Raw genomic sequence first — 14,280 nt, 5'->3', positions numbered from 1 at the left:
TTAAATGTAATAATATTATGCTGGTTAGCTTTATAGACAGCAATGCAAGGTAACTGTTACTTCGTCTGAAACAATGTAATACAATTACAACAGTATTTCACAAGGAAAACCATTGTCCCCATAACGCGAACTGGTAAAAAATGTGACAATTGTCTTATTTTGTTATTTGTTGCAAAATGTCAAATGTATGTGTACAGTTGTTCTAATCAGCGTGGTGAAATCTTGAGTGTAGTTTTTTGCTTGCAGTTTGAAGGTGGATTGTTTGTCAGCTCACTAGTTGTTGATGGGGCATACAAACTTGCCCAGAAAGCCAACAAGGCCCCAACTATTTCCCAGGTAAGACTAAACTTTGTTTCCCACAATTGCTGTTCAGTGATGATATCATTCTTTTGTGATGTTTGCCATGATTTTAGGATACAATAGTAAATTGGATAAGTAATTCATAGAATTATTTCTGATTCCATCTTAATCACAACTGAAACTGTCCAGATCAGGTAAACAATAGGATATGTGTACAGAAAGCATTTTCGGGGGAAGTTCTTTATCTCGCCCAAATGCAGATTGTTAAGTGAAAACGCCCCACATAACATATTATCTTACCTCACACATAACTGTCACTTTCTGATTGGCTGAGCGCTCTTCTATTATTTTCAGTGTACCCCGCTTACAAGCGAGTAACATTTCAATGTACCCCGCTGTCAATGGCAACTCATTTGGTACTTCGTGGTAGTAATTCTTTATCTCGAATAACATTGAATCACGTACGATGTCCGGAAATTACCGATGTCTTGCAAATGCATATCGATGGAAGGGAGATAACTCTAAATCTGTTTTTCTTGTCAGCAAAATCTAGCGATGGCCACAAAAAAGATTTGTACCCATACTTCAAACAATTCAAAATTAACATTAAGGTGTTAGGTGAGATAAATATGTTGTTCACTGGTCCCTCGGGGCCCATGGCTCAGGGAACATAAACAAACATCTAAACCAACTAAATCATGTTGTACAGAATAACCACATTAATATCATATTTAAATATTTCATTTGTGTCCATTATCATGGGGAATGAATTGAAGGTTTTCTTGAAAGTGGCTCAGTTTTCCTGGTGATGCTTAAACTACTCTTTCATTTGAATGTCTTACAGGACACAGAATGGCCAGATTGAACTTAACCAAACTGTTTCTTGGGGTTTTGGTTTTCGGGGGATATAAAGATCATACAGTTTTCTTTTTTGCAAGCCATTTGTAGCCAGAATTACAGTAGTAGTACAGATAAAGCTGTGTATCTGCTTAAATTATGCAAATATTTATGAGAAAACTAAATTACGATTGAGTCTATTGCATACAAGTAAGCTTCTTTTTTTGGTGTAAATACTCAATAAATTTGATCTTGCATGCGTACACACAAAATAAATAAGATGATCGAGGTATGTTGAGAGGTTGTATTTCAGCACATGAACTTGGCAAATTGCAGTATTTCTTATTGTTTCTCATATTACAGATCAAATATAAATAATAAACTCGTAAACCAATTTTAAAACTTTATTACATTTTTATAATTAATGGAAAATGGCAAAATACCCATTTTTCCTTATCCTGACTCATGCTTATTGCTTGTCTCCCTTTTCTTCCGAATGTTAGTGGAACACTTGAATCCCCCTTTTGAAGCTCCCTTCAAAAAGCTGACATAAAATCACTCACCAGGTGTTATCTCCCTTCCTAGGGTTTTGGCGGGAAACGGCGCCACCTGTTACCCACGCTCCTCACTCTCTCCTTTTTCGCCCGAGTGGACGGTTGTGAGAGCGCCTGGGTCCCCTATACGGCACTATAGTTTGGCATGAAATGCATGTGGACCCGGTTTTTGGTAAATATCTCTTCATCCAATGACCCAATCGATCTCAAACTGTGCAAGTGAATGTTTTGTCAGACAACCTAATCACATTGTAAATCACCAATTTTATGCATTTGTATTAAAGAATTTGTCTATGTAACTGTCAACAAAATAAACAGCAGAAAGCCGATTGCTTGCAGAGGGAGGGAGCCAATGACCTGTAACAGCGGCAGTGTTGGGTCATAAAGGTCAATGCACGTGCAGTTCATGATAGTTACCTGTGCACTGCACAGTGATAGACCGTTTGGATCATTCACATTGACTACTGCTAGCTGTCATCATGAAAGCTTATTCAGATGATGCTAAACGTTTAATTAGAAATGTGTTGAATTTTTTTTAAAAAGAGAGCAAACGTAGCAAACCGATTTATAAGGTGTCGAATTACATGAAACATACAACTTTTGCTCTTGGCATGAAAAAGAACGTCGTGCTAAAAATTGTGAAAAATAAACCAACAACCAATAAACAAAACCTTGTACAAAAAGGTAGGCATCCAAAGTTAGATTCTTTTGACATCAGGGTCATCAGAGATGTCATTCGCCGGCTATTTGCTAGAAATGAACACCTGTCCACAAGAAAGTTAAAACACATCCTTGCAGAGGATCACGATATTAATGTTGCTAGGTTTATGCTAAGCAGACTACTGCTCAAATTTGGATACAAGTACAAGAAGGTAACAAACCAGAAAATAAGGTGTAACTATCTGAGAGAAATTAAGCAGGCAAGAGAGGATGGGTTCGAACCTATATATCTGGAGGAGACCTGGGTCAATGCAAACCATACTGCTGCCAGACAGTGGCTACCCACTGATCGCAGTGATGGTAGGAAAATACCAACAGGCAAAGGTGAACGTTTAATCGTTCTTCATGCTGGTTCCCACCGTGGATTCCTACCTGGGTGTGATCTGGTATTTCGGTCAAAGAGCACAGATGGTAGGGACTATCATACAGAAATGAACTCAACGGTTTTCACACAGTATGTTGAGGAACAATTGTTGCCAACTCTGCCTTACAAAAGTCTTGTTGTCATGGACAATGCTCCCTATCACAGTGTTCGAGATCCAAACAATAGGTGCCAATCTTCCAATACAAAGAAGTCAGATATGCAGCAATGGCTAACACATAACAATATACAATTTTCAATTAAGGCCACTAAACCCCAGTTGTAGTCTTTGATTAAACCTAACAAACCTCCACCCACATATAACATTGACAACATGCTACGCCAACACGGCCATAAGGTCTTGAGATTACCACCGTACCACTGTGATCTCAACCCAATCGAACTTAAATCTGGGGAGACCTTAAAAGTACAGTGGCCCGGAAAAATCGATCATTGAAGTTGAATGATGTCAAGCACATTGTCAACACTGCTATATGTGACATTGACATTGCACGCTGGCATGCATGTGTTGAACATGTCAAGAAGGTGGAGAAAGAGTACTGGCTCAAAGATGGCTTGAAGGAGCAAACAGTTAATCCAGTTGTCATTCGTCTGGACACTGATGTTTCCTCTGTGGAAGAATGGAGTGTACTTGATGAAGTTTAATTCTGTTATTATATACTGAAAGGCAAAAGAAACGTAATATTAGAAATGACATTTGAGTATCAATGGAGTATTTGAACCTACTTTTAAAAATATACACCAGAAGTCAAGTTTGAGGAAACATGAATCGTGGTCGTATAGCCTGCATTGCCCAATAAAGTATTGTTTGAGATTGAAGTTAGAAATTTTTGTTTTTTTTGGAGAGGGAAAAGTTCCCACAAATACAACATTGAAATTGAGATGCACGTGCATCATAAATGCATTCAGGCATAAATTGCCGGCTTGAATGGCAATCGTTCACTTGTTTTCTGAACACAGCAGCTATGAGTAGGTTAACGAGATATCAACCACAACAAGCTATTGGACGTCTGCACGCTGGTCAACATGCTCGAGTCATTGCTAATGACTTCAGTTGCAGCGCATTGAACGATAGAACGTCTTAGAGTCGCGATACAACGCCACCAGCAGCACTGATGACGGCCGTCCCGTAGTGGTCAACCCTGTGTAACAACACGCCGCCAGGACCATCATATCGTCCATCAACACGCGTGCAAGACCTATTCGCAAGGGCCAGAGAAACAGCTTGGGTGACCATAGGAAACCACCAGCGACCAGTCAGTGACCTACCATTCGGCGACGTCTCCAATCCAGGAACCTGTTTTGTCGATGTCCTGCCAGGAGACCCATATTCACCCAACGTCACCGCCGGGAACGTATCCAAGTGGACACAACAGCGGCAAAACTGTCGTGGGGGACAATGGAGAGGGGTTATCTTCTCTGATGACAGTCGGTACTGCATTTCAAGGGCGTATTATTTTTAAAAAATAGGTGCAAATGTTCCATTGATACTTAAATGTCATTTCCAATATTACGACATTTCTTTTGCCTTTCAGTATATTTACAGATAATAATAGTATCCAGCCAGATATGCTCAAAGAAATATAACTTCTTTTAACAATGACAGCACTGATTAATTCCAACGACTTATAGTGTAACATGAAACACTCATTTCACATAAAATTATCATGCAAATATAAATATTAACTACCTATATGCTTAAAGCTTAAAAATTAGAAATGCATTGCTTAATTTGGAATGTGAATGACATCAAAACATAACACTTTTGTCTTCATTCTATCTTTTCTTCAATGAGTGTGCATGATTGTGTGTGCTTGTGTCCGAGGGAACGAGGCTTTAACAGTTGTTGAGTTCTAACCATAGGTGGTCCGATTAATGATTTAGTGTAAATATACTTTCTGTGTTCTTTAAATGCATTTCCACTTAGGTACTGCATAAACAAAATATGACATTAACATTACAAATTTAAAGATTTTAACCTACAGAATAATTCTCACTAATGGGTTTTGTGGTTAATGTTGAACAACTCAGAGAAACAAACTCCGTATGATGGTTAACAGTTGGCACCCACCTTACCCTATTCACAACCTGTGACACCTCTTCATACCTGTCACGTGCATAGCTGACCTACATTGACGAACGTTGACCTTTATGACCCAACACTGCCGCTGTTACAGGTCATTGGCTCCCTCCCTCTGCAAGCAGTCGGCTTTCTGCTGTTTATTTTGTTGACAGTTACATAGACAGAATCTTTAATACAAATGCATAAAATCGGTGATTTACAATGTGATTAGGTTGTCTGACAAAACATCCACTTGCACAGTTTGAGATCGATTGGGTCATTGGATGAAGAGATATTTACCAAAAACCGGGTCCACATGCATTTCATGCCAAACTATATATCCTTTTCTAATTTAGGCTGTGTTACTAAATTAGCTGTATAAGGCTTTAGGAAGCATTTACCAACAATATGGTTTGAAATAATTAGTCAATTTTGTCTGTTTATTCACGTTTTTACGTGATTGTTCAGATTGTTTACAATTGATGAAATCTTGCATTCATTGCAGGTACAGATTGTCTGCTGCTGATCCACACGTACTGTGTCCTAATTGCACGCCTGCGTGCTCTTCCAGCTTTCGCTGTCAGTTGTGTTTACACCTGTCTGATTTTGAAATTAACAATTATTTCCTTATCTGTTTAGACAGACAACATTTGTAAGACATGTTTAAACCAGCTGACCCTGCGGAGGACTGTCAGTTGGTGTCTGCGCAGATCCACCATTCCAGAGTATTCCCGGGGTCGTCTGCGGAGGATGTTGCTGTCGTGAGGAAGAGGTCATCTACATAATTCCTCATTGCAGTCTAAGAAGACTAGGGCATCATCTTCCCAGAGGAAGAAGACATTTGCAGCTAAGACTTCATCGAAGTCTCCACATGGGGCAACACAGAAGACGTGGTCCTTCTCAGCTGTGATAGTCACTCCTGAGGAAGTAGATGTCTACGATGAGCCTCCCATCCTCATCCCTGAGGTCATGACTAAGAAGAAGACGAGGGCATCTTCTACCGTGACGTCAGTAGTCATCTCTACGCCAGACGACCTATCGACGCAGGCATCGGGTTCCAGAGAGGTGCAGCGACCCGTGGAGGAAACCTCGTCCCTCTCAGATGCGTCATCTCTGCAGCAGCAGTCAACGCAGAACTTCAACCCGGGCACCTTTATGCAGCAGTTCACCCAGCAGATGTTGGACCTGATGGAACAACGGTTCGCGCAGGAGAGGACTGCGACGAAGGCTCCATCAACGACGAACCTGCGGGAAGGACATCCTGTCTGCACATCACGTCCCATTGAAGTCAACAACCTGCGCGAATGTACAAGCCTGTACGAAGATCTGGCAGCTCTACCTACGTGGAGCCTACATCAGATACCTTCGGCGAACCTTCAAGAAGGAGAAGACGTTCGGCAAACCTTCAAGGAGAAGACGTTCAGCAAACCTTCAAGAAGAGGACATTCGACGAACCTTTAAGACGGAGACGTTCGCCGAACCTATGCAGATCTTCCTCCATCTCAGATGCTGAAACAGTCATCAGGAACCTGCACGCAGGAGCTCTTCATCACGGAGAAGAGAATCTACACCTTCGTGAAGGCACACAGATTAATCTCAAGACTCAAACCCTTGTCAGAGCCGTTCGCCCTGCACGCAGGTACTCATAAAGGCATTCGCAAACGTCTACATCTCCACGCAGATCTCCACGAAAGCATTCACGAATGCATGGATCTCCATGAAAGGTCTCCACGCACGTCTACATACAGGCAGAGTGGAAGCCTGCGTGAAGGAAGAAGCCTACGGGAAGAAACCGGCGTGAAGGATCATGCACTTGAACAGACTTAGATGTACCGGAAGATCATTCTAAAGAGTAAAATAGACATCCTTCAGACATCCGACAGATTCGGAACATCCCACTTCACCCTCAGACCTGGATCTTCGTTGTGAGCCTACGCGAAGGAAGAAATCTTCGCCTGCGCGAAGACAGAGGGATACATCTCAAGGGTTAAGAGGGGTTCTCTTATCCGGATTCATCACCTACGCACAGATCGTCATGCAGATCTTCAGGCAGATCTTCAGACTGATCTCCAGAAAAGGATACAGGATCTTCAAAAAGATATTTCTACATCAGAAGATGGTAGCGGGATTAACTGCACAAAAACACTTCTTGGCGCTGAGAACCTACACTTTCACGAAGGTTAAAGATGTTTCTTAAGAATCCAGGAGGGACTCATGTCCATATACAGATCATTCACCTGCGTGCAGATCTTCGTCGCGGTTCAGAGCTAACGTCTTGATAGATAATACTGGAGAATTTCAGCGCTGCCTTGGTAAGGCTATGAAGTTCCACAGTCAACATATCCCCGACGTCCAAGCCAGGGAATTCCCGCTACTTCACATGGAACCCTTCATGAAGGCTTCAGAGATTGATGTGAACTGCAAGATCATCAACGACTCCCGTTGTAGAACTTACACTGAAGTTGCAAGTATCAACTCTACAAAAACCTTTGTGTATTCAACACAAAGGGGGTATTTTACGGCGCTTCATTGAGACCGATGAATACAGTCTACAAGTAACAGCGTTAAGCAAGTATGGAATGAAGGAACAGTCACAGCAGCCAGGGAGTCAGTCTACCTACATCTGTATTACGCGGCGAAATCTTTCTCGCGTTTACCATTCAGCCCTCTATACACGTGGTCACTCGTGTAACTTCGGGAGGTTACGGACAAGGCCGAGTGTTGATGAAGAAATCAACGACTGCACAAGATTTTCCAAGGATCTATTTCCTGCAACACCGGTGACGTCACATCGCGGGAATCTGAAAGGAATCAAAATGCTGCATTTTGATTGGTCCATGAGAGACAACGCCCTGCGCAGAAGTCGGACATCGCTCACGTGTCAGGAAGTTGTCTACAGATTGTAAACAACATTTCAACGTGGGAGGAGGGCTCCATTTACAGTCCAGTTAGCAGGGTACAGCGTGATTTGACTGTCTTCACGGGATTTAGAGACCTTCCCTGTCAGGAGATTGAAGACTGTTTATCCGGCGAATTGCAACAACATACGTTTGACGAATTTTGCTCGCGGCAGCCAGTCTACTATATATAGACTTCACAACGATGGCAGTCCCAGATCCGGACGTTGCTTCGCTTCCTTTACGGACATGGCAAGGTTTCCACTGTCTACTTACTTACAACATAGAACATGAGCAGATTCTGGGAAGATGTTTCATCTCACCACAGAATTACAAGGTCGTCTCAGAGGATCGTTGGGTCTAGATACAAGCCATCGTATCTCAAGCACTCCTCTCTCCGTTACCACTACAAAGTTGGCAGAGCCTACTCAGTCTTCTCACGTCAGCACAAGACATGACTTACAGAGGAAGACTACAATTGCACTCACTACAGGTGTTTGTGAACGCCTGTTTCAATAGTCTGGACTCCTTCGGACTACCAGGACGGATTGAAACCATTTTTTCTATGGTGGACTCGGAAGTCGAATATTTACGGAGGAATCTACTTATCAGAGCTGGAGTGCAACACTCATCTCTACGTAGATGCATCACTTCAAGGCTGGGGAGCTCACCTCGACAACGAAGTGGCAGCAGGGAAATGGTTGAGTCAGGAGCAATCTGCATATCAACATGCTTGAGATGAAAGCAGTAGTAAACGCCTTACTACACTGGTCCAGCATACTAAGGAACACACAACTGATGATCCACACGGACACAGTGGCGTTCTACATCAACAAACAAGGATCTACAAGGTCAAGATATGTACTAGACCTCAGCTTTCATTTGTTCAGCATAATTGATGACTTGAACATCTACATAAGAGCATGCCACATTCTTGGAGCCAAGAATGTGATAGCAGACGCCCTATCTCGTCTAACACAACCATCCCGACGGAATGGATGTTACATCCAGAAGCGTTTAGATACATCATACAGACGATAGATTTCGGCTAATAGACCTGTTTGCAACAAATTTCAACAAACAGCTACAAACATTAGTCTCTCCGATTCCCGTTCCACAAGCATGGGCAACAGATGCTCTAAGCATCTCCGGGGTAGGACTAAACGCTTAGGCGTTGCCTCCTCCAGCTCTAATACCACAGGTGTTGCAGAAAATCAAGCAGACGAGGAAGCTGCAACTGATTTGGTCGCGCCTTACTGGCCAGCAAGAATGTGGGTTCCTATCCTCACAAAACTCTGAGTGGCCGAACCTGCTGATACATCCGCACACCAAGCAAGCACACGGGAACCCCACAGTGTGCCAGCTACACACATGGAGCGTATCAAGACTTGCTTGACGAAAAGAGAATACTCCGCCAGAGCAGCGAAAGCAGTTACACTAGCTCTACGCAGATTTACCTGCAACTTGTACGACGACAAGTGGCAGAGTTTGAGAAACATGAACTGAGGAAGGGCCTCACAGTGATGAAGGCAACACATCCTCAAGTGGCGGAATACTTTTGTCATCTAAGACAAACAAGGCGGTTAAAAGGTTCAACAATCTCTACATACCTAGCGGCCCACAGCACAGTTATCACCATGAAGACTGGTGTTAAGTTGACTAAGTATCAGAGATACTGGCCCTACTACGCTCCTTCAAGTTGGAAGACCAACAACAGAAGTTAGAGCGCCTGCTTGGGATCTTAACGCAGTGTTGCAGCATCTCACCAGTGACGCTTACAAACCACTAGAAAGGACATCCTACAAGTCCAAGATATTTTTTATGGATTAAACTTCTTTTTTAATTTCTCTCACAACGTTTCGAGACCATTCCAGGTCCCTTCATCAGGTGAACTGGCAGTTAGGACTATGACGTCGTCACTATGACGTCATTACTGAGTTATGACGTCACAATGCAAGTGACATCACAGTACACTAGGGAGAGTACTGTATAAGTGAGTTAGTTACATAATGATGAAATTCATGCTAAATAATAGAGTTGAAAGTTGAATTGTCAATACACAACAACTGCTAATTACACAAAGGTTACTTGATAGCAGGCTTTCCAAAAAGAATAGTAGACTCGTTTTTTCTTGTATCTAAAGTTCATCTAAAGAAAAAACCACTACCTCAGAGACATCACTTCCGAGGACGTCTCCGGAATTCACCAATTGGGCCTCTTGTTGTAACACAACTGACTGTTCCACAAAGGCTCTGAGAAGGATCTCACCCCTTTATCACGTGACTTGCAAAGCCAACGTTCTGGAGAGCTTTAGAGTCCATGCGCACGTCTAGGACAGACCAGCATGAGTGATATACCCTGTACTTGTAAAGGATTTACTCGTACACGAAGAAGGATAGCTTCTCCATTTTGATGCAAGCATCAAGAGATGGAGTTGCATAAATCCACACATAATGTCAGCAGAAGAAACGTTCCAGCAGATCTGACAAGTTGTGGTCCCCCCAAACTCATCAGAAAAAGATGGAAGTAAGGATCAGCAGCAGCGGCAGTGCCATCAGCAGTTCCCAAGGGGGGTATACAGGATGTAAATTCATCAGCTAGGAATCCAGAAGTGGCCTGACCCACCACCAACTCTGTTGGATTCTACAAGCAATAAGCATGAGTCAGGATAAGGAAAAATATGTAATTTTCTGAATAGAATTGATATTTTACACTTATCCTGACTCATGAGGTGAGTCCTCCCAACCTCCCCTCAAGGCACTCTGGATTTCCCTGTAAATCCATGTGTCGGGCTATAAATTACGGAGAGAGTGAGGAGCGTGGGTAACAGGTGGCGCCGTTTCCCGCCAAAACCCTAGGGAGGGAGATAACACCTGTTGAGTGATTTTACGTCAGCTTTTTTAAAGGGAGCTTCAAAAGGGGGATTCAAGTGTTCCACTAACATTCGGAAGAAAAGGGAGACAAGCAATAAGCATGAGTCAGGATAAGTATAAAATATCAATTTTATTCAGAAAATTACATAATTGAGTGGACTGGGGTTGGTACAACTTAGTTGGTTACTCAAAGGCAAATTAGGATACCCAATTGAGATGAACACAAGCAAGTACATAACTCAATGACCCCAAAAGTTATCTATAGCTCTGCCAGAAATGAAGCATGTTTCCCTGCACATACCAACGTTGACATCCAATGTTCAGGCCCTGCCTGTTACAATGAATGTCTGTGTGGCAGATGGGAGCTGAGAACCCCTTGGGGTGTGAGGTATATTCCCTTTCCACAACGTTGGAAACAAACCAGTCCCCCATTGTTTGTTGGGTGTGGGCTGGCTCCTTCATATTCCATAGATTTCTCTGAGCCACTGTGTGGCAGTGACAGGGGAGGCAAACCATGCAGGAGACAATTGTGAAAATACTTATTTTTCCTTATCCTGACTCATGCTTCGCGCTAAACACGCGGCGGGGGATATAGTATTAGGCTCCGTCCGTCCATACGTATGTACGAATTGGAACCGTTTTCTAGATTCTTTTCATAATTGGTACCAAGGTTCATCACAGTATAAGAAAGATCCAAGTCAGGTTTGGTGACCTTGACCTTCATTTCGAGGTCACAAGGGGACCTTAACATTTTACCTGCATGTTAAGCTATCTCAAGAACCGTTCACTGGATTTTCTTCATATTCAATCCGTGAAGATCCGGGGAAGAATAGGTCTTCAGCAACCCATTCTTGTCATAAAAGGTGACTATGCTTGTCGTAAAAGGTGACTAACAGGATCGGGTGGTCAGGCTCGCTGACTTGGTAGACACATGTCATCAGTTCCCAATTTGCGCAGATCACTCGATTGTCTGGTCCAGACTCGATTATTTACAGACCGCCACTATAAAGCTGGAATATTGCTGAGTGGGGCGTAAAACTGAACTCACTCACTCACTCACTTCTTCATATTCAATACAAAGCTTTAGCTAGGGAAGGCGCAGGGCCCAGTCGATTTTGGTGACCTTTACTTAATTTTCAAGGTCACAGAGACGCTTTGAAGATTTCAGCATGTTAACCTGAATTGTCAGCAAGATATTTCAAAAATGGTTCACTGGATTTTTTTCAAAGACTTTGAAGACTCCCCTTAAATGTTTTTCAAAAAGCAATTTCTTTAGTACTATTTTTGCATATTTCATACACTATGACATTTATGTCAAGGTCAAAGTCAGTCTTGAAAATATGTGTTTGAACACCTAAAGAGCAAGATATCAAGAGAGGTTGACTGGTCATGTTTTTGTTGACATTTAACTTAAACTTTCATTACTTTATAAGTTTGATTTGATAATTTGCAGGGGGGTATTATGTCACCTTAGTGACAATGCTTGTTTGCTTTCTCATCTTCTCTTCCGAACGGTCAAGTGGAAACTTGAATGACTTCAATTCTCTTGAAGCGAACGTACAATCGCTCACCCTGAATTACCTCCCATATTTCCCCGCCAAAACCGGGCACGTGACCTCGGCATATATCTGTCCTCACTCTCTCCTCTATCGCGTGGACTGTTGGGCACCTATCAAGCGGAAGGTTGGGCGGTCACTTCAGGGTCCCTTCGCGGCTTATAACTTCAAATAATTTGGATATATAGCACAAATTCTGCCGTGATTGTGTTTCTAAATATGTTATTTGTCATATTTATAACAAAATTCGTACATTGTATGTCAAATTAATTCACAATTTCACTTCGTTCCAGGTGACTGTTTGTTCACATGTTTTCAATGTAAACAACAGTCCATCACGTCTCAACGCTTGATTACATCCTGGGTGTTCATCTTGGCTGGTTTACTGTTTGCATATACCTTGATGTTTGATTATTGTGTATAATCATATGTATATATTGAATTTATGATTTTATATACTGTTTGAATTGTGAAATTTTGACTTGTAAAAATGTTCACATGTGACTGGGAAATTTGAGCCTAAAGTTACACAACCTGTTGTCAGATTCAACCAGCCTGCGTTGAGAAATGGTACAGTCATCTGAATTGGGAATTGTTGCAATCTACGTGAGCTGTTAGCCCGTTTCTGCCTCTATGATGTCATCACAGTCACTGCCTATGATGTCTCCTATACCTACGAGATAGCGTCGTAATCTTCAGGTCTTCCCACTAGCCGAAGTCTTCCAGGGCTTCAGGGATTGCTACCCTTCACCATAGATAGACGCACCTCATTATTTGACGTCGTCTAGGCAGTCTAAACACATACTTCTTCTACTAGATCGTCAGGGTTGACGAACCCTTCTGCTAGCAATCAGTCGGGGTCAACGCAGTTCCAGCCTCTTCGGCAGTCATCTGATATCCCGTTAGCTTTGTGAAGGCTATCTCGTCGCTGATATCTGCAGAGGAGGATACGTGTGTAGTCCCGCAGCAGCATACGACCCCAGCAGTCAACGCAGATCTGACTATCGGCGCTAACTCATTAACTTGTTCAGACTATATCATAATATATAGCTCAAGTTATCAGGAATGATTCTGTTGCAATGTTAATTATTAATATTTGTAACAAATATTGTATATATCATGTCAAATTAATTCAAGTTTCACTTCGTTACAGGTGATTAATTGTTTTACTTTTTAGAAGGTAAGCATTGGTCCATCACGTCTCAGCGCTTTATTCACACCTATGGTGTTCTGCTATGGCTAGTACAGGGTTTGATTATGCCTTTTTATGTTTGATTATTGTATATAATCATATATACTTGAATTATGAATTCATATAGTGTTGAATTGGGATTATTGATTTTCACATGGGTTAAAAAAAATTGATACTAAAAGTCAAACAACCTGTTGTCAGGTTCAGCTAGCCTGCGCTGAGAAAGGTGATGCAGTCTCTGGTGTTGTGAGCTGTTGCGGCTACAATTGCTGATAGCCAATTCCTGTACCTGCGATGTCTTCCCAGTCGAGGTCTGAGCCGTCTCCCGTACTGAAGGAGGTAGTTCCACGTACCTCAAGTCTGAGGGAGTCCCCTCTGGCAGAGATTTCATCGCAGTATAAGAAGTATCAGGTGTCCTCTTCAATGAAGCCATCCTCTTCATCCAGGCCGTCTTCAAGATCATCCCACTCAGCGAAGTCTTCGAGGTCGTCACAGCATCCCTCTACGTAGTGATCTTAGTGAGACATCCTGACGCCTGATGCTGTAGCAATTGGCTACAGCTTGCCCGGCCCTCCAGTATTGCAGCCTGAGGTCTTCCTTGAGCCTTCGCAGAGAGGTTGCTAACCTCGCAGCGCAGATCAGACGTATTTCGTTGCAGATGTTGTACTTGCAATCGACCCTTGCAGTACTGCTGTTGATCATCGGGGTCGGTGAACCCTCCTGATAGCAGTGACGGATACCGTCACAATCAAGTTGCAGCAGCTGTCAGCCGAGATCCTGTTAGCGTTGGGAACGTTTGATCCCTTCGCTGATGTCTGTAGATGAATCCATGGCAGTCGTCCCGTAGCAGTGTTCGTTGATCAACGTAGAAGCAACGCAGATGACTTCGCTGATACATCACTCGATG

General features: G+C 42.6%; 1 protein-coding gene and 1 non-coding gene across 2 annotated transcripts in view; both read left to right on the top strand.

Annotated features, from left to right (window-relative positions):
* The window catches only part of LOC124285929 (dolichyl-diphosphooligosaccharide--protein glycosyltransferase subunit 2-like), an 88,855-nt gene that overhangs the window by 34,743 nt on the left and 39,832 nt on the right, over positions 1–14,280 (top strand). The window contains exon 7 of the mRNA XM_046722205.1: positions 247–336. Coding sequence (XP_046578161.1) covers positions 247–336 — 90 coding nt within the window. The remainder of the gene's footprint in view (positions 1–246; positions 337–14,280) is intronic.
* On the top strand, positions 10,926–11,154 carry LOC124285942. Its single transcript, XR_006900917.1, has one exon. It is a non-coding gene; the product is annotated as a small nucleolar RNA SNORA73 family (small nucleolar RNA).

The sequence above is a fragment of the Haliotis rubra genome, unplaced genomic scaffold (genome assembly GCF_003918875.1).
Source record: "Haliotis rubra isolate DU_JTF1 unplaced genomic scaffold, ASM391887v1 Scf370, whole genome shotgun sequence".
Classification (NCBI taxonomy): domain Eukaryota; kingdom Metazoa; phylum Mollusca; class Gastropoda; order Lepetellida; family Haliotidae; genus Haliotis; species Haliotis rubra.
The sequence above is the reverse complement of the archived record's forward strand: the minus strand, read 5'-3'. Positions and strand labels throughout refer to the sequence as shown.